General features: G+C 39.2%; 1 protein-coding gene across 1 annotated transcript; it reads right to left on the bottom strand.

The window, feature by feature from the left end:
- Nucleotides 1-2315: 2315 nt before the first annotated feature.
- Nucleotides 2316-19574, bottom strand: loxl1 (lysyl oxidase-like 1). The gene is made up of 7 exons (XM_006779820.2): nucleotides 18022-19574; nucleotides 13661-13769; nucleotides 12314-12451; nucleotides 7833-7989; nucleotides 7373-7468; nucleotides 6850-6965; nucleotides 2316-4840 (listed from the first exon to the last, which is right to left on the bottom strand). The coding sequence occupies exons 1-7, from the start codon at nucleotides 19109-19111 to the stop codon at nucleotides 4834-4836; spliced, it is 1713 nt and encodes a 570-aa protein (XP_006779883.1). The 5' UTR covers nucleotides 19112-19574; the 3' UTR covers nucleotides 2316-4833.
- Nucleotides 19575-21936: the final 2362 nt, after the last annotated feature.

Genomic DNA, 21936 nt, shown 5'->3' with positions numbered 1-21936 from the left:
ATGAAGGGACACCTTCGCAACTTCTTCAGTCTCAGCTGACTGCAGCTTTCCCCAACCTTATAAACAGTACATTTGCATAATGACTGAAACCAGCCCACTGAAGGAACAATGGGCTGGGAGGTCAGTTCCTTAATCTTAATTATTCAAATTCTCATGACCATTGATCAACAACCACTGTCCAAAACCCACTGATCAAAGACCACTGATCAATGGCCATGAGTACCATTCACAGAGAGTTGGGGAGTGGCTGCAATCACAGCATTGTAAGATGGCGAAAGATGTACCCTTAGGCCCCCTCCTCGATTCAGAGATGGTCTTTCCCTTTTCACGTAAATGGCCTCCTTGACTCTGCTCAAACCAGCGTTCCTCCCTGTCCAGGATGTATACATCCTCATCATTGAAAGAGTGTCCACTGGCCTGTAGGTGTAAATAAACTGCAGAGTTCTGGCCTGACGAGGTAGCTCTTCTGTGTTGTGCCATCCGCTTCGCCAAAGGTTGTTTGGTTTCCCCGATGTATAATCCTGGCAATCCTCCTGGCACTTGACAGCGTACACTATGTTACTCTGTTTGTGTCGGGGGACCTGATCCTTGGGGTGGACCAATTTTTGGCACAGAGTGTTTTGGGGTTTAAAAGCCACACAGACCCGGTGTTTAGAAAAAACACGTCTCAACTGCTCCGATACTCCTGACACATACGGGATCACTACAGGTTTTCGCTTAGGCAGCGGTTGTCCTTCTCTCCTAGATCGGCTGGAGCTTTCTTTAGGTGCTTTCCCAGCTTTGACAAAAGTCCAGCTGGGATAACCACATTTACTCAGGGCCTTCTTGATGTGCTGTTCTTCTGCTTCCTTGGCCGCTGTGTCAGTGGGGATAATGTTTGCTCTGTGTTGTAGTGTCCTGATGACTCCCAGTTTATGCTCCAGTGGATGATGAGAGTCAAACCTTAAATACTGATCCGTATGCGTAGGTTTACAGTACATGTCAGCTTTTAGATGTCCCCCATTACTGATGGAAATCTCACAGTCGAAGAAGGCTAACCTGCCACTTTTCATATACTCCCTGGTGAATTTGATGTGTTGGTCCACCAAGTAAATGTGATCCGTGAAATGTGGTACATCCCGAGATTTGATTTTCACCCAGGTGTCATCCACATATCTGAACCAATGGCTTGGTGGTGTTCCAGGGTAGGATAGCAAAGCTCTCTTTTGCAGTTCTTCCATGTACAAATTGGCCAAGATGGGTGAAACTGGGGAGCCCATGGCACACCCATGTTTCTGCCTGTAGAACTGAGCCTTGTATGTGAAGTAGGTGGAATGAAGACACAGTTCCAAAAGCAAACACACTTGTGAAAACTGTTAGTGATCCTTTATGTGTCAGGAGTATTGGAAGAGCTGAGACACTTTTTCTCTAAACACTGCAACTCCCTGGCTCGCAAACCCCAAAACACGCTGTCTCAAAAATTGGTCCACCCCAAGAATCCGGTCCTCCGACACAAACAGAGGAATATAGTGTTAAGTGCAAAGAGAATTCCCATGATTTATACACTCTGACTAAGCCGATGGCACAACACAGAAGAGCTTACTCGTCAGACCAGGACTCCGCAGTGTATTTACACTTACAGGCCAATGGCCACTCTTTTAATGATGAGGATGCACACATCTTGGACAATCACACCATCTTACATCTCGCTGTGATTGCAGCCATTCCCCAACTCTCTGTGAATGTTACTCATGACTATTGATCAATTGTCATTGATCAGTGTTTGTTGATCAATTTGCATATTATTGATCAAGAAACTGACTTCACAGTCCGTTGTTCATCAGTGTACTAATTTTAGTCATTATGCAAATATACTGTTTATAAGTTTGGGGAAACTGGATTCAGCTGAGACTGAAGAAGTGATGAAACATTTCTCCCACTCAAAACACTACGAGCCGACAGTTTGTTTTTTGATTACATGACTGATTCATTTGGTGTCACCATGCAGCTGCATTCATTATTTGTTTTTTGTCAGTATCTTATATGGAGGGTGTATTTTTCTATACTTGTAAAGGTCAGATTTGCATCCAAGCCAGAATTATGCCTGACAAAATAACATGCAGTACTTGGGAAAATGCCTTTGTGCATTAAACATATCACAGCTAATCTCTTACGAAGGAGGTGAATTCAGTAGCTTGTTACACTTGTCATAGAGCATTTCCCTTAGATCAGGTGACACATGCTACATGTGAGCTCACGTGCAAACCTGCTGCATGAAGCACAGTCAACTATTGCTGTAAGAGCAGTGCATATAATCAACCTTATGTGCACACAGCAAACATGTAAATGTTTTTATTATACAAGACATTTTTGACAGGTGTTCACTGTTAGAAAAATACGGCACAGCCTCAAGACGGGTTAAAAATGCTGCATGTTAACCTACAGATAAGCTACTGCTCCACCGAATGTCAGAGTCACAAGTTGTTGGATTTTTCTTGGCAAGTGTACAGTACGATCATGATCTACAGACTGGATTAAAGAACTAAGCTTTTATAGAACAATATGAAAGACCTGCACAGAAATTTGGATATGAAAAGCTTGAAAACACACACACACACAAAAAATAACAGTAAAAATCACATTTTGGTGCTTTGTCATTTGGCCAACACTTACATAATAGAAACCAGATTCTTACCCCTCCCAAAAATATAAACTTAAATATTAAAGTAACATGTAAGATGTTCTAGTTATGAAACCCAAGTTTAGCCACTACTTATGACTGAAATACTGTGTGCAAAACCCATTTAATCTTTTTACATTATGCATTTATCTCTCTATATAAATACTGCTATTGTTAGTGGCAGGGTCTGTGAGTCTGTGCTTAAATCCAATTATATCATTACATGCATGCACGGGCAACCATGCATGCATGTAATCCAGCATTATTGTTTGTAATTTTATCTCACTGCATATCCTCACATTTCACTCTCTCTACACTATATCTATGCTTTATTAACTTACTGCTTACAGAACATTTGCTACTGTTGCTGCTTCACAATGAAAAATGCACCTCTGGCGAAACATGGGGCAACTTCTATTGTAGTGTGCATGCGCACAAATATGCAAAAATAAGCAAGTTTTCTCTTAGGTACAATCAAGTACAATCAATCATCGAAATTGCATCAGCAAGAGAAAAAATAAATAATGTTCTTTTTGGCTTTTTTTGATAGTAGATCAGTTGTAAATATTGGATGAAGTAGGATGATTGATTTGCCTCATCGTAGCACATGGCTGAATGTAGAAAATCTAACCATGGTTTGCTAATGGTATTATTGAAAAATGCTAGCTATTACTGACTTCAGTGAAAAAAAATGAGTCTGTTTGTCTTTATTGTAAACAAATCTTATCCTTAGATAGTATAGATAGTATAAACACACAGCATTTATTGTCAAATCAACCAGGACCGAGATCCAGAAGGACTAAAGCTGTTTTTCTAAAGTCATAATTTGGAGTGCGTGCTCAATGATATTGCCAGTTGATTTATGGTTTTTACCTGTGTGTTGTAACAGATTGGTAGGCAGCCATGGTAAACCACTGCAGGGATATCATTTCAAAACAACAGCTCATGAGTTGGAGAGGTAGGTAGTGACAGCTTTCTGGCACTCTGCATTATCATATTAAGGCATAGCAGTAGTTTGTCTTTTTTCCAACAACATATACTAGTTGAATAATTCAGATTATCAAGAAAGGAAAAAATATAGGTATTCACTGAATTCACAATTACAGTAACAGATCGAAATGGATACAACAAAATAATATCTATTATTAAAAACATGCATCTCTGGAATATTTGTATACACATTCTTCACATGGTATTGATGACCTATGTATCACTTGACCAGTGCTGGTGATTGAAGAAGAGACCACAAGATAGTGTAAGTATAGTGCTTGTGAATCTTATTTGTTGGAAAGAACCGATTTCTGCCAGCTGAGCTTCCTGTTACTGTTAAACTGAAATAAGAAAGGAGAAAAGAGGACATAACTCAAATATCTGAGGTTTTGGAGGAAAACTATGTCCGCTACTGACAGTCTGTCTTTTTTGCTGACTTCAAATTTGATGTTGCCAAATGAAAATATGACCTGCTGTCTTCCTCTTGCTGTTAACACAACATTAAACAGGATGTGCCCAGAGAGTCACAGGATTCCAGCCTGATCCACTGAGGCAGTGAAGAGAGAGAAAGAGAAAAAACTAACACATTATAGTTCTTCTGAGTCACTGGGCATCTCTGTCTGCCCCCACACTGCATGGATGAATGCACCTGGGAAGACTTTGTCCCCTAATTTTATTTGTTGGATTCCAGCTGAACCCTGACTTGTCTGGAACACTCATTTCAGCATGGGCACCATTTCATGCTTTTTATAATTCAAACAAAGCCACTCTGCGGGGGTGGCACAGCATAGATATTTGTGTGGATATACACAAACATAAACACCTCTTTGAAAGTCAGTGATGTGTCCTAGCATGTAACCAAGCCAGACCGGTACTGTGGCAATATGAGATATGTAAGTGGGTGGGCAATATTATAGAACAGATTACAGGGATGCGAACTGTTGGTTCATTATTGGGATACTGACATGCGTTATGCATTATGCAGCAGTGCATACTTGTACTACTACCTCAGCATAATCTGATTGCTGGTGGAACCTATGCTTTTTTTGTCTGCCTGGGATCCCAAAACAGTGCAAAAATCAGAGACAAACGGCAACAATGAACAAACAAGAAATGGATTCCATTCACATTTCAATGGAATAGCGATCAGGGTCACTCTAATGTGGCAGCCTTCCAGTGTCTGATCAAGACCTGTAAGACAAACACATAAGAAACAACATCTGTGTTATAACATCTGTCTCTTGGGAGAGAAATTTGGAGATGCTCTGTCACCAGTGTCATTACTTTCCTTTTTGCTGTATCTTTCTCATACTCATTAATGCATACATATTTAGGACCTTCATGAATGATTAGTTGTGTTGACATGAGGATTTCACAGTGTTGAGACAGTTGTAAATGTACTCTACCTTTAAGTTTTGTCTGTAGTTCTTTGAGGTGATGGGAGGTTTGAAGTGACTGTTGTTGTGAACTGAAGTGAATTGTTCTGAATTAGAATAATTGCTTTATGAAAGGGGATATGTGTCAGCTATCCAGCTAGCTTAATAAAGTAAATACTATTTGAAAAGATTTTTAAGGTATAAACTCTGTGCAACAAATTAAGATTGTGAGGTTCAAACCTGCTATCACAATAATATTATCTAAATGACTGTTTTCTTTCTGCCGTCTGGGGGTTGTTTGCATCTGCAGCCTGAAGTAAAATTGGCAGACAGTGTGAGTCATGGTCAGATGCAAAACTCACAAAATGCTGATTTTCAGTTTACTTTAAACAACCTAATGTAAACCTTTTATTGCTCCGTTTATATAAACTGTCTTTTGAGACAGAGACTGGTGGTCCATCATCTACTTTGGTTTGTGATAGAGTAGCTGAGGTACAATGAGGCTTTATTTCACCTACTTCTAATGTTATTCTAAAGGTTGATTAGCTTCGAGGATACGCTTCCATGTACTCAGCCAAATACTACACTGACTTGGTCTTTTAAATGTAGCTTGTAACTTCATGTGCCCAATACAGTTGTATGTAGTCCTTGGCTGTAGAACAAGGTGTACTGCTTTTAAGTAAGATGAAGAAGAGAAATAAGTGCCAGAGCCCTAGCATGAGGAGAGCCCTCAAAAACTTTGTCATTTTCAGCAAGATTTACATTTTTTGTTATCATCACAAAAACTGTAATTCAGTGGTTAAATTTAAAGTTTGACAGGCAATCCTTTTGCAATAATATCCAAGCTTTTAGGGTCTCAAGTTTGAATGTTTGCTCTGCTTTACAGACTGCACCTTTAGCTTTACTAAGTTTCATTATGCTGCTTCAATGCTGCACAAACTACACTAGCACTTATTGAAGCTTAGTACCATTCTGCTAAAAAATGATTAAGATGAGCACTTTAGTTTTATTACAATAACCATTTCTTAGTGTAGTGCTACAAAATATACTTACATAAATCATGTCATTTGGATTAAAATGTAACTATAGACATCTTTTTTATGTGATCACAGATAAAGTGATGATAAAGAAAAAGATAGAAAAAGTGCAGATAAGGACACCTGATATGTTGATATCTATGACAGCAGAACTTTTAGCACCTGACGGCAGCATACAAATCTTTTATTGGTATCAGCAGTTAATAAAAACTATTATACTATAGTTTGCTATTATATCCGGTTTTTATTAGTGTGAATATGCTTTGGCAAACATATTTTAAGGTTTTGTTTCACTGTACCAATGTAACAAAGGGAGATTAGTTGGAGCACTCAAACCTCTTTATATAAAGTCTTTTCAAGAGGATATGATAGTAATTCAGAGTGCAATGATACACTTCCTAATAGCACTATTAACAAGTTCAACACCCCTACATCTCCCTTTGAGGGAGAATATCAAAGTTTCAGAGGCTCTTAATCTTAATGGGAGAATGAGAGCATAATTCATTAAATCATCAAATATTTCAACCACGAACCCATTAAGTCCACTAAGTACTTCAAAACACTGTGCAGCTCTTCAGATAGTTGCATTCAGCCGCCACCTTATCATATGATTTAATGTAACTCAGTGGTGGGAAAGTGACACAAACCCTGATTTAAAGTTTTCACTTCAGTTTCCATTTAACAAAAGCATTTTCTTTCCAGGGAAAGGTCTTTAAATTGGGAGATCATTACGAATGCAATAATTAACCTCGCAGTGAATTAATGTCGTACATTATGTCTTACTTACTGTGCTATCTTGCAGTTTTTCGTTGTAACAAACCGTCCTGTGTAGTGAATGTTACACCTAACCACATTGTTGGTAAAGTCTGACTCCAGCACCAAGAACTTGGGATTAACCTGGAGCTGGAGATTAAACAAAGAGGGAAGATTATAATTTACCATAAACACAAATCATTGCAAACACTGGCTGCAAACAATGGCGCTGGTATAGATGAGAATAAAATATTCTTAACTGCATTATGAATAACTCTCAACTGAATGTATAGATCTTTTTGTGTGGACATTGGAGCAATATTGATTAAATAAAATATGCATGAACAACAGACAATATGATAGATGGGAAACCAGTGGCACTGAACCATAAGGTGCTGCAACCTGAAAAACTCCAGATAACAAGAAACCTAAAAACTTCATGACCTGGATCAATTTGTTTTGGTGGCCTTGACCCTTTCTCACTCTATGAAATGTACTCCTGTGCTGCTCGCTAACTTGCCATACCCATGCACGTCTGAGTCTCACTTGACTCTTACCTTTAGTATATAGTTTCCTGGTTGGATGTCAGTGATATCTATCCACTGGCAGTCAATATCAGCATTGTAAGTATCGTAGCAGCCTGGGCTCAGACCCTGAAGAAACAGAGGCAAAAAGAGAGGTCGTAAGGAATACTGATCTATGCCAAAAACAGCTGTAATGGTCGAAAAGTGAATACGATCGGATTATCTAATAAACATGAACAGAGCATAGAAGTTTATTGCTAATGTAACATCAACAAGCTAAATTTCATCAGGGACCATTTTTTACTAATACATCAATTGTCAGATTTATGTATTGGTGAAATACTGATATGTTTATTTCATTTTTACAGGTGGACTAGTCACAAAATGCATACGTACAGAGGAGGGATATTGGCATGGTTCCTGATAACTATGATGTGAACCAACAAAGAATAATTGTCATAATATCCACTTCTGATTTTGTTTCTTGGATTACCTGAGTGTGAGCAGTGCAGGCATATCGCTTCAGGTGACCAAAGTCACACGTGGTGTCCTCCAGGCAGAAGCTAGCCTTGTGTCCCTCCGCCACTTTACGACCAGTACTGACCTCAAGTAAATCATAATGGCTGAACTCATCCATACTATGGTAATGTCTGTCAGAATGAGCAAACAAACAATCAAAGTGGGCGTCAAAAAGTTCAAACCAATGCTAATATTAGCAGTTATACAGTGTATCGCCATGGTAAAGTGTCATAGGAGAAATTACAATTAGTTTATTAATGCCTTTATGCTGCTATTGTAATTGCTTTGCCTTCTTTGCTTAATTTTAAGTAATTCAAATTTAAACTTCTAAGACAAAAACTGAATTGATGCACTGTCTATTCAGCCCGGTGACCTCAGCTGTTAACATTTTGTAACTGACGTTGCACCTTGACTGAACACATCATAAATCATCAAAGGGTAATGATACTAATTAATGACAACAATAAAGCATTGCTGAAGCAAGGTATTAGCACCCTAATGATGTATGAATGTTACTAATTAGCTTGTACAAATCGGCAAGATCAGAGGTGTTTGCGTGAGTGTGTGTGGGTGTGAGTTGGTGTTTACGCTTTTTTTTTGTTTGAGCATGGTTATTTTTAAGCGTGCATGCACATATCAATGTGTGTCATTTGTGTGTCACAGTATGAACACATTGCTATGCCTCTGTGTTTGTGTGTTTGCACAGCTTTAGCAGCTTAGGAAAGCCTGGATGCACATGACCACTGATCATCTCAACTGAACCGGAATATCAACCGAGTGGCTCTTAGTTTATGACTCTGTCAATGAGCCGGTCCATTTGAAATCATCTGCAATATTAACTGCTATGTGGCTTGATCATCTCCCACATGTCAAAGTGACCCAGGATGCTATTCGCTATTTACAAGCATGCTGTGCACATAATTGTGGTGCAAGCAGGCATGTGCATATTTGCATTGAGAGGTGACAACATAATTTGATGTTGATGAGGAAGCCCTACTTCTGGGTCACTATTTTGATGGATTTTTGCAAAGCACTTGCAAGAACTGAGTTATTAAAACATAAAAAAGAGAAATATGCATTTCTTTGCCAAATTCGTTTCACTTTTTTTTTTTGGGGGGGGGGGGGGTTGCCTTTCTTTATTTTCCTACATATACAAGTTTTAAGCATTTTCTTTAACTTGAGTTTACATGGTTCTGCTTTCAAGGACAATAAATTACAAAGAAAATACCTGCACCAGCACTGGAACACAGTAATAAGTTTAAGGAGTAGTTGATGGGTTTCTTTACATGATGTTATTCGTTATACAGATACAGTTTTATAGCAGCAAGATTTATATTCTAAGTAGCTATAGTTATAAAACTATTAATTAATGTATAGATGTAGTCTAATATGGAGAACGTAGGGGAAAACTAAATTCAAACAATAAAAAAGCCTATGCATATTTAAAAAACAAACAAATAAACAATACATTATGCATTACAGGAATTAAACACTTAAATTAGTAGTTGTAATATTTTTTTTTTATATCATTGCTAAGTTCCTCCATTGCTTTGTCGTGGTGAAGACTGTAGCTATAGCGGGTGAGGTAAGCACTGGATCCGTTACTCTCAGACACACTCAGACTATATAAATATTGCCCTTTTGCCTTACTTCATAGCCTGTGTTTCAACACAGCAACAGCTTTTACTGGAACAGTCATTAAAGATTGAAGGATGGCTTGGAAGGAAAAGTGGGTACTTTCCACTGATGGAGCAAGTGACCATTCAAGGACTCATTTGTTCCACAGAAGAGCCAACCAATTAGGGAAGGATTTCAGGTAGAAACCTGTCTGTTGTTATCTAAGGCTAAACACTGTCTTCATTCTAACTCAGGCCATAAATTACTATTTTGTCTCTTTTGGCGTACAAATATCGATGACTGTGGCTGTTTATATCCTGTTTTTTTATTGGGGGGTAAATGGGTACGCACGCAATTTGTGTGAGTGCATACATTCACATTTGTGTATAAAACAAGGAGGGAACTTGAAGGCCTGGAATGCTGAAACACAGCATTTGTTTGTGTTCCTGGAACTGGCATTCATTTCAGTGGCAGTCTTGAGATGATTATCTTCAGCAAGTGTGTGTATGTGTTTGTGAAATAGAAAGAAAGGGTGCAGGAAGCAAAGCTGGATGACGAGATGCCTGGAAGGGTCCCTCTCCTCTTTTGATTTTTGGATCCCCTTATTGACTATGTCAACTATAGGGAATGTAGTGTTGGAAGAACATATAGGGGATTTAACAAGAATAGCTTGTATTGGTAATGTACAAAACATTCCAATCCTTCTTAGTTGTGAGTCATTTTCCACTCGTCTAGCAACAAACAAGACTTTGAGGGTTCCTCAGATCAGAGCGAGGGTTATAAAACACAGGAATTACAGTAGGTTCTTTGAGAACTATTTAGCAGTGGCCTGACATTTGCCTTCCAAAATGTGGAGGACCAGGATATGAAGACATACATCAAAGCACCTGCATAAATAGTGGCTGTAATCTTTGACCAAAAAGGTCACATAGCTTAATACAGTTGTAACATATGAGAGTGAGATAAACAGAGCACAGGCTGAAGAATTATATTAGTAACTAGTGAAAAATGAGTCAAACCATTTTAATGAACTTCTGATTCTTCCACCACTGGAATAAAAACATGATCTACCTGGATTTCTTTGTTCTCATTCGTGTAAAATAAAGATACAGAATTTCAACATTTTACAACCCTTGATGCTCAGAGAGAGCTCCCTTTTTTGATACCTATGTGCAAAAAATAGGAGTGGATGAAATGAAAAGCAAAACTGTCAACTGTCACTTGATTTGACAAAAATGTAGGGCAGGAAAGTTTATTGTGAGAATCTGGGCTAGAGATTTTCTTCCCCTAAAGAGGCTTCTTTGTAACCAAACATTCTGTCCCAGTAACCCATATCTGTGCTATCATACTTTAGCAGCAATTTGATCTGGTGTCATAGATTGACAGGAAAAATTGATTGATTTGTCATTCTGATCACACAGTCAGCGGAATGATTGCCTTGGCTTTCTGCCTCTTGGGAACCACTGTGTAAATGTAGACTGATGTCAAGCAGCAACAACACTGCCAATCTCCTAACGGCCAGTCACATTCCTCTAAGATGAGAAAAGTAAGGAGAGCCTTGATCCTGTGTCAGCAAGCAGACTTGTTGAAATGGAGATTTAAAAAAAAAACAGCCTTCATTTAATATAAGAAAAGAATAATATGTCTCAAATCACATAAGATAGTCATAAGATATTTATGATCTTATGACTAAGATCATAAATATTTGATCTTAGTCAGCTTAATTTATATATATACTAAATAAACTCCAGCTTGTCCAGAATGCAGCAGCCAGCTGGACATGACTTCTATTTTAGCTTCTTAGGGACTGGTTAACTTTAGACTTGATTTGAAGATTTAATTGGCAGATTTTGAGGCACATTCTAGACTAGACTTGCACTAAAGTATAGTAAAGATCATCTCACACCTTTTTTGCCAGGTGCCAGCCTGGGGTCCTCAGCCAAGGCTCTGTTAGTATGTCCAGAATCTCATCTGAGAACCTAAGGAGGCTACTAGCCTTTTGTTGTTAGGGGACCTAGTCTCTAGAGCAGTCTTCATGAGGCGATCAGATTAGCGAGTTCCCTAATATCTCTTAAAGACATATTTCTATATAAGGTCTGTGTACTGAGAAAGACAGTGAGAGTTCTGTTTGTCAAATTGGTCAAACCAACACAGCTGTATTCCATTATTTTTTGTATAATGTGGCTTGGCTCTGGACTCCACAGGTTACCAACCTCTGCTCTGTAGCCAGATTACTGAAATAAGTGAAACAGGACTTTTTTAGTCAACCAGCTCAAGGTCTGTCCTTATTTGTGAAGTGATAATTTAGGCTACAACATGATAGTTTTCACGATAGTGTAACACCCAAGACAGCTGACCTCACATCGCACTGAAAAACTGAAAAAGAATCTTTTAGGTGTCCCAGTTGGATATGCAGTCCTATATCCATTCATGTGGCCATATTGCAATAAAGCTTTTTATACTGCCATTCACACAGTAGTTAAATACTGTTGCTTGTGTTTTATTCCTTAGTGCAAAAACACAGCTTGCTTGGGTGTGATGTATATTCTTGTTTTGGTGGATTCAGTGTAATTAACCATTCGTATTTGATACTTCTCCGACTCTAAATTTTTAGCAACTAATCCTTGTAAGGATTTCTTATTATACTTAATGGTATGTACCTGTCTCTCATGCACAAAGAACAAAAAATGTTCTCTTAATTGAAGTTGAAATAATTAAAACTGACAATTTTAAGAAAACAATGAAGACATATTTTAAATATATTGGTTAAAATAAATGCATTCATTCAACTGAATCTGAAAATCTGCTGTGCACTATTATACATTATTAAGCACTTACTGATGACAGCTGTGCCACTCCCAGGTATGACGTGGCCTGTTCGGCATGAAATCAGCAGTTCCCTTGTTCTTCACTCGCTGTGGAAATCGTAGCAAGACCCTCACATCATAGTCAGTGGTCTCAGAGGTATAGGCAGAGCTAAATTGTGCACATACATGAAGACAAAAATGATGAGGGGAAGTGTTGGATGCAGGCACGTCTGTTTCTCATAACTAAGACAAGGAAAAAAAGAGCCCAACTGAAAATCTTTGAGGCAGGAGCATAGCTACTAAATATTTCATTCTACAGATTAAAACCATCTCTCCAAACACACTGTTTCAACATGGGCAGTGGGGGGAAAAAAAGCAACCTATACACAATTAACTTTTTGTGCGAAAAAGGAGACACAACCTCGAGTTCACAATACCACTGAAGATCTAAGCCATTCATCTTGTGACTGTTGTTGACATTGGAGTGTATGGCAAATTACAACAGCCCATCTGTGGGTGATTGCTGCAGACTCAAGCAGGATATGAAAGGGCTTTGAGGGATGGCTGTGCTTGTGATGGGAAGAGAGCAAATAGAGGAGCCACAGGGACAACACACTTCCATCATTTCAATGGTGTCCTTAGTGCAGAGGCAGTCAAAGGGCCCAGGCCTGAGGCTCAGGGGATGCTTTTCACCAACACTGAGAAATGAAAGTAAGGACAGCCTCTATCCAGTCTTTTAAAGGGACCAGGATTTAGCTCATGTAAGTTGTGCTGTTAGTCAACTTTTTTCATTATTTATTTCAGAAATTATTGCACGGAATGGATATAATCCTGAAGGCTGAGTTCAAATAATGGATGGTTCATTCGCCGGTTAATGCTGCCCAAAGGTGAAGCAGCTCATAAAAACATGCTAGTCTTTCATAAAACTTTACATTTTGTTGTTAATGCATAAACCAAAGTGTGTAACCTGGACAGGACTCTAGCCTATGAAAAGTGCTACACAATTTAGTGTTTCCATTTACTGTTTTTGCAAACAGGCTCAATGCTGTCCTTAACCCCTTAATGCCCAGTGTATCATATTCGATACATACAGATTTGTTTTTGTTTTTGTCTGAAAAAATGAAATAAATTCCACAATACCCTTTTATTGTTGAATTTATTTAGTAGAAAATGCAATACAAATTAAAAACCATATATGGAAATTAAAATGTAATTAATTTAAAAAAATCAATAAACTCTCGATTTTTAAAGAAATTACAATATTTGGTAATTATTTCATGGTTCGGACATTAAAAGGTTAAGCTTTTTAAAATAAGAATTTGTCACAAGCACAAAAACTAAAGAAATATACGAATAAACAAACATAGGATGTCTTTACCTGGACAGACATTTCTCCTCAGCAGCACAGCGAAGAGAGTACATGTGGGCTCTCTGAATATACGTCGAAGCCTGGACATAGTTGGGATCAGGGACCAGGTCAGGCAAACCTGAAATAACATATAGACTTTTCAGCCTCTGTTGTCATTCACCAAGTTATCCAGTATCACACAATGCTGCTACAAAAGACGCTCTAACATTTGGAAACAAAAAATATTTTTACACATATAATTTAAATGTTGTAGTAATGAATTCGCTGTAGTTCAAGCAAAAAGATGCATTAAAAAAATCCAAATTCCAACACTGTCAAGTTCACCTAGTTTTCAACGTGTTTTTTTTTTTTTTTTTTTTAAGAGAAAGGTAAATGGAGTGGTGTTGATGGAAGAGATAATGGGCAAAATTTCAGCAACATGGCCCACAGTTCAAGAGTGGGTTACACTATAGACCCAGTGACCACTAATTACTGTGCATTCCAGATTATTATCATGGCTTTCTAATGAGACACTTTCGCTGTGAGGGGCCTCTTTGACAGAGGTGAATTAGGGGTCAAAGAGCACAAGGGTTACATCTGAATCCATTATCTACAAAATCCCCAAAACAAAAAAGAAGTATACAGCCTCACCCCGATTATATGTACTGATACTGTCAGTCTTATTAAATATACAGTATCATTTATTTAAAAGGTGGAAAAAAATATATACCTTGCTCGTCTACTTGCTCGGCTAATATAATGTGATCTTCCAAAATACAAATTTTGACATGAACATGTCACTTCAGCTTAACCTTAAATGTAACAAACAGACAAGTCATACCTGCTAGGGACAAGGCTAAATTTGGAAATGTCTGAGAGTATTACAGAAGGGCTGGTTGCAATTCAGCCCAGGTTTTTCACTATTTTTGTTTCTCTAAACAAGTGACAAAGATTAAGAGATGTAGCAAAGTAAACAGTGATACATAGAGAAAGCCAGACAGAGCGAGAGAATGTAATGTATGTGCCAGGGCAAAACAACAATGATCTCACACCAACTTCTGTTTTTAAAGTGGGTCACTGACCACATCTGTTAGAAAAACTGAGGAATAAGTTGAAAGAAAAAAAAAAGCAGGCCTGACTTGCCAGCAATGGTCTCTGACATGGCTTATCACCTATCTCTGTTTGGTTCACAAAGGCCAGGCACATTTAAATGTGAGCTTGTTAAAACAACTGAAAGTCAAACCTTCTGACCTCTAAGCCTGGAAATCACCAAATCAAGTGCAATCTTTAATTCATGTTGTAGTGTGAGTGCAATGGGGGTAAAAAACAAACAAACAAACAAACAAACATATCTTTTGATTTAGGACTCACAATAATGTGTTTAGTTGTAGCATGTTGTGGAAAATACACAGAAATGTCCTGGCATCTAACATCCAGGTGAGTCTTCCCCCCCAACTTGCAAGTTTAAATAAGGACTTTCCCTTTGAGGAGGCTGTGTAAATATCCCATCTGACATCTCTCTCTGAAGAACACATACAAGACAGGAGAAGACTTCCTGCGCCAGACCATGTAAACACTGTAAACCAGTGTGAAACACAGAGGTTTTCCAACAGAACTCTCAACTCCAAATATTTTCTCCTCACCCTAGGAAGGCTTTGTTCTCTGCCCCCTAATCTTTTGAGATGTGAAAGTGGGTCTCTTTCAGAAGGATAAAGTGTATTGAGACGCCAAAGCTGATCGGCTCTCAACAGCATGTGACAAAGCCGCACATTACACTCTAAGTGGGGCACAGAGAAAAGAAACTGAATCTTGCCAAGCTTTTTATACCATTGAATATAGGATAATAAAAGACATGAGGTCTCCCTTTCTAGATACTCCCATGTTGAGCTAGAGCTGTTACTGCAAAAAAGATTGGGATACTTAAAATTCAGTGTTCTCATTTGAATATGTAGAATCATAATCACAACATCTGACCCACATGGTTAACTCTAAACCAACATTCCTTTGTTGGTTTATTTATCTTTTCCACTTCTCCTTGCAATATGACATCTATGTCGTGCATTTTCATGTTTATTAAACATTTTAGTTTTGGTGGTCAGTGAGAATGTTACAGATTAACTTTAGTGAGATGTTGAAATCTTTTCCTTGTATGCCTGAATGTAATGAATGCAATAACTGCAGCACTGTACAAGTTACTGTATAATTATTCTCACTCCTGACTGTAGGAGGCTTTGCTGGTGAATATGAGAATATGAATATTGAGCTATAAGGGTAAAGCTGGGTTAGATTTCTTTGCCATAAAACTTCACTGAAGATTACATAGCATTCACAAAAACACTGTAAAGGAGTAGCTTCCAAAACTAGAGGCACACAAAGCCTACACAGACAAAAACACATTTGTGGCAATATAAAGTAAATGGCCTTGGTTGATCACCTTTATTTTGCAAATATGTCTCAGTTTTAATCATAATTTGATAAACTTATACATGCTGAGGATGGCAGAGACGTGAGTTAAGCCTTTCCTCTTTCTAGGCCTGGGTTGTGGCTCATGTAAAGTCCCTCATAGCCAATGTGGGTCAAGAAATATAGGAACAAACTTGTTAAACTGTTCTAATTTTGCACATATGGTTCTAGGGCCACATATTGTAGTATGTCACATCCTATTGGCTGCATATTATCTGGCACTCAAGCTGGTGGTTGTGCACTACAATCAGTGTTAACACCTGAGAAACAACTGCAGCTATTTGTACATTCATGTTTTTGTTGCCAGTGATGACATTTACCATGTTGCCCACCTCCGCTTAACCTAAGACCTCTATGTGCTTGGTATTTTACCTTTGAACTGATTTTAGTAGAAATTATTTGTAATGAGAATTTTTGTTATTGCAACTGATACAGATTATACTTGGTGTGTATTCTGTGCTTCACAGTGTCTGATACAATACACGATTGAATTTAAAAATGACAGTGTAAATACACTTCTCTTCTTACGTCACCTTTAACACAACTTTACTATAGATCAGAGTAGTTATTATGATACTGTACCAGTTTAATGCCTTGCCGTGACGCAGTGCAATAAAAATGTCAGCTTTTCAACAGCTCCCAGTGACTGAATCTTTATCACAATGATTACTGAGAGCACTAAGGCATCTGCACACATGTTGGCTTTTTGTGCCTTGGAAATGGCTCCCAGCTCTAGAGTATTTAATGAACGAGTCTTGTAAGGCGTACAGCACACTAGAGAGACTGCTGTGCAGTATGGCAGATTATTGAGTAAAACAAAACGATAAACCTGCATTAACAGTGTGAGAATCTCATTGGAGGCCCTCATCTCCTCCCTATTCAAACCAGACACAGCTTCTGGCACGCAGAATATAGACACACATGTTGTTTGCATTGAACTACGTCATTTCAAAATCTACATAGAGCTGAATAATTTATGAAAATGAGTGTTATTAATTGCTAATAGTTTAAAAGAAATCATAACCTATGGCAAATAAACATTTCAAAGACAGTTCACTGCATGCTTTGACCCTCCTCATACTTCCCCCGAGGACTTTTACTAAATATTTATTTGATTTCCTGTAGCTGAAGCAATGGACCCCATGTGTTACAGGGACTTTCCACACTCTCCCTTCCCCTAAGGGAGTGGTGAAGTACTGTATCACCCTCCCTTGTTTCCCCTCAACTGCCATCAAACCCAGGAGGTAGCCACCAACACCCCGTCACCAGCCCCCTCCTATGAGGTCACCACCATCATTACTAAACTCCACACGCCTCATGAACCAGTGTACTTTGTAGAAGCACAGCACACCCCCACACAAAACACAGGGTTTCTTGTGTCTGCTCTCTGTACATTGGCAGGCTTTGCTCGGCACCTGGTTTCAATAACCATACAAGTGGGAAAAGATGAACCTTGTGTCGACTTTTCTTTGTTTGTAAACTGAAAGAAGTTGAATTTTAAACAGCTGTTTCATTCCGATTACTTAAGATTTCTGATAAACATGGAAGAAGATTACTGGAAAAACATTACGGTGTACTTGAAAGGGTGGTGGCCTTTCTATTACTCTCGGTCTTGCATATTTTGCATTCATATCTAGAGCAACAAGAGAGATCAGATGGCCAGCTTTTCATTTTTTGCCTCACAGACTGAAATACCTTGGGTGAATGCCTAGAACTGAACATGTGCCTGGTTTGAACTGAAAATGTCAAATATAATAAGTGCTTCAAGATTTCCTTGAAAACCAAACACAATCTTGGATCTAAAGCCATTTCACTTGTGTCACAGCCTAGTTTAATATTATTAAGATGTAGCTAAATGCCCTGACCAAAGTGGTCAATGAAAGATACACTGTGTTAGTTTATCAATGCCAAAATAAACCATACTTTACCTCTCTGATTTGGTCGGTACACACTAACGCCATTCGAATTGGGGTTCTCAACGGCAGAATTTAGAGAATTTCTGCCTGAGGGAACGGACTGTACAAAGGGAGGCTGGGGTCTTCCAAATGGAGGAAACTGCTCATATTGGGGGCTCCTGACTGGCGGTTGATTAGCAGGTCCTGATCTGTCTACTATCACAGGAGGGGCCTGGTTGGCATCAGGGGCAGGAATGGCAGGAGCAGATTCCTCATTGTAGAGACTGTGAGTGTATCTGCGGTCCAGACCATCAGCAAATGGCAGCTGGGGAGCACGTGCAGGCACCACAGGATTGGATGCGTAGCCATATGACTGGTAGTAATGATAGCCATCATCAGTAAAGTCAGACGGAGAGCCTGGGAGCACAGGGGCCAAACCACCTCCATATATACCTCCAGTATACCCTCGTCCAGTGCCATATCCTGTTCCACCATACGCTCCACCAATAACAGGCTGAAAGGGGGGCTCGTAGCTCCTGACTGGTACATCCCCGAAACTGGGGTCATAAGGCACTGGTTGGAAAGGAGGCTGTTGAGGCAACGGGTACTGTGGGTAGGCTGGTATGTTATATGAAGATGAAGAAAAGGAAGAGGATGATGATACTGAGGAAGAGCCTGTAGATGGCCGGAAGCGACTGCTAGAGGATCCCTGGAATTGGCTACTTCCAGTGCTACCTGTGGTTTGTCTCCAGTTATCAGGCACTTGTCCAAAGCCAAAAGGATGCCTTGCCTGTCCACGGACAGTTTCAGAGGATCCTCTTGAAGGAGCCTGTCTGCGGACATTGCCTCCTTGAGGTCTGCGTGAAGAGCGTGGACGAGAATCTGCCACAACCACCCTCGGACCTCTGTCCTGGGTCCCTTCCCCAGCAGGAATGTATTCAGCTCCACTGTTCAGTAGGCTAAAAACCTGGCCATTGTTCTCCCACTGAATCACCTGCCTCCACGGGGTGGAAGAGCTGTCCTGCCCTTCACCCTGGCTCTGTCCCTGAGTCTGTGTGGCAACCTGAGCCTGCCCTGAACTCAACGGGATGAATGCCAAACATGCCACAAAAATAGAAAACATACTGGCTCCAACGACAGCACACCTCCCAGAAAACCAGACAAAAACAACAACAACCAAAAAGCAACAAAAACAAACTAACAAAAAAATACCTTCCAAGTCCACCAGAAAATCAAACTTAAACCACCTGCAGTTCTGTCAATAAAACATGTGTTTCCTCTTCCCGTGGGTAGAGCTTTGGTGCAAGTGTTGAGAAAGATGCAGAGTTGAAAAGCCTGTGGTTGAGTGCATCTGTGGTTCTTCACTGCCAGCAGCAGAGGAGGTTGAATGTGCATTCAGGAGCAATGACACCCAGGAGAGTGAAAATGGGGTTCAGCAGACCCACTATTGGTGTTACTCTCTGCTAGTGCTATGAGAATATGCCCTGACTTCTCGTGTGTCTTCTAGCTCGCCTGTCAGTAGACTGAGCATTGCTCTCTGCCTTCAAAAAAGAAAAGCCTGTGCACTGCACGACTGCAAGCTTCTATTTGCCTGATTGCTTACAACGGGTTGTGAAAAAAAATCTCAAACTTTTTTTTTCTTTTTTTTAAGGGGAGGTCCTGCATGGCCCTAGTGCTAGTGATATTCCTTACATGAGCTTCCCCAGAGTCAATATTATTATCTTCAAAGGAATTCAGACATAGTAACACATCTTTCTTTTATCCTTGCGTGAATTCTTATAAGCCAATATAGACAGTGTGACCTTGACTACTCCAGAGGCTTGTTAAATTGACACTCTGTTTTTAAAACTTTTGAAATTACAGCACCCTTGTGCAGATGGTTAATTACCTAATTGGTTACAGGAGTTGTCACAAAACCACTGATGCAAGCCACACAATAAATATCCTCTGGTAGCATAAAGCACTTCTTAATTTTGAAAGGCATTTTGAGTGGACTTTGCAGAGTGAACACAGAGTAATTATATAAATGGGATATGCTCAATGTAATATAAGCTATTCTCAAATATGAATGAAATAATATCATCCTTCAACACAGTTCTCTCTTTATATGGTGAATTTTAGAAAATGTGTTTTGTATACCCCACCCAAAGAAATATCAAACTACGGTCAATTACAACAGTGTTCAAAACCCTCCTCCCATCAAAAACAAAGTCCTCCCTTCTCCACCCCTCATTCCCTTTTCTACTTGTAGTCCCCTGAATGCACAAAAGACATGCTGAGAGTATATTCCATGTTCCCGAGCAAGACAGAACTGCGTGTGCTTTTGTCTGTGAATACTTCTAAATCAGTCATGCACTCTGAGGCCCTCATTTCTACAATGTTCAGTGAGAAAAGTCATTAGTAAACACATTCACTTGGGATTTGAAACTGTTTGGTTGCTGCTTGCCTTGATAGAGTGCACGCAGAAAGAATCAGATTTCCCCGTTATCAAAGTCAGCAGTTTGTATTTTCCTTGGCATGTCTCACTGGGGCAAATGGCCACAACGTGCCACAGACCAAAGAAAGGACAACATTCTTCCAGAGCTGTAGTGGTAAACATTCACCATGGCTCTCTTAAAAAGGATAGAGAAAACAACCTGAAGCTGATTTCAGTGTGTCATGTAAATGTAGTGCAAGGAAAAGCATCATTAAATGTGTGAGTTTGTGTGTGAATTTTTGCTGTGACACTTTATGAGGTGATTTAAAGTGGCATAAAAAAATTCCTTTAGGAAGGACAATGTCCAATACTTCATACCCACATTGCCCCACTTTGTTGAGTACTTATTAAAGCTGAGATTTTTTTTTTCTTTTTCTTTTTTTAGAGCAACCTTGTTTTTATGACTTACATGCTCCTAGACTTCATTTTTGGCTAGTTAAGCTTGAGGGTTTTTCTTTTCCTAATTACAGATTGATCCCAGAGGATTTTCCTGGGAGTCAGAAATTGCTGCTTAAAAGAGGAAGACCAATAGAGAGCCCCGGTGCCTTGAAATCTTGTCACTGAGACATTCCTTAGAGATTAAGCTAAGTTGTGAGGCAAGGTTGGCTGTTTTTGTGACTACTGTGTGCATCTGCTGTCTGCTGGAAACACCATGTACCCTGTGAAGTACGGTGAAAGAACACATTGATCTCAGTGACTATACAGCACAGGAGGAAAACCCAGGGAGTAGGTATCCTGCTGAGAGCAACCTTTAGCTGCACTGAATCAGAGCTAGGCATCCTCTTATATACTTAGAACTTTATCCTATGAAACAGTGTATGTAGACAGTACATACTGATGTTACCGAGTGCTTTTAGTCTAGAATTATATTGAATGGAATGTTTAGTTTAACTCTTTACAAACACTTTTTAATCAGGCGAGATTTCTTTTTTTTTCTTTTTTACAAAAGAGCTGTCTCTTTTCCATAGGGATGCTTTTTCTGCAGTGTAGATTTCAAGTTAATTTTGACAACTGACGCAAGATCACATAAGCAAATCACAATATAATGAAAAAAAACCCTCTCTTTCTTAGAAGAAAAAAGTTCAGATTTGCTGCTGACAGTTGGCATAAGACCTGGGTTTTCGTAATATATATATATATATATATATCCTTCCCTTATTTCCAAAATGAAAGACACTGTCTGTTACACAACTAAAAGTGTAGAACATCTACCTTCTTGCACATACCCACAATGCCCTGTATTTGTGTGATGTAAAATGGAACAACGCAGCAATAGTTCAGCAAACATGGTTTTATGAAGTGAGACTTGTGTTACGGCTAAATTTGTGTATTCAATGTCAAACATGAAAACCCCACTTCCTGAAGTCGGCTAAGAATTTGACACATTCAGCATTTTGTTGTCCTACAGCTTTCCTTCCCCATCTGTAATCTGCTTGAGAAACATAAAAGATTGCTGTGGCGGCATTTTGTGT

The sequence above is a fragment of the Neolamprologus brichardi genome, chromosome 1 (genome assembly GCF_056152115.1).
Source record: "Neolamprologus brichardi isolate AB-2024 chromosome 1, ASM5615211v1, whole genome shotgun sequence".
Taxonomy (NCBI): domain Eukaryota; kingdom Metazoa; phylum Chordata; class Actinopteri; order Cichliformes; family Cichlidae; genus Neolamprologus; species Neolamprologus brichardi.
The sequence above is the reverse complement of the archived record's forward strand: the minus strand, read 5'-3'. Positions and strand labels throughout refer to the sequence as shown.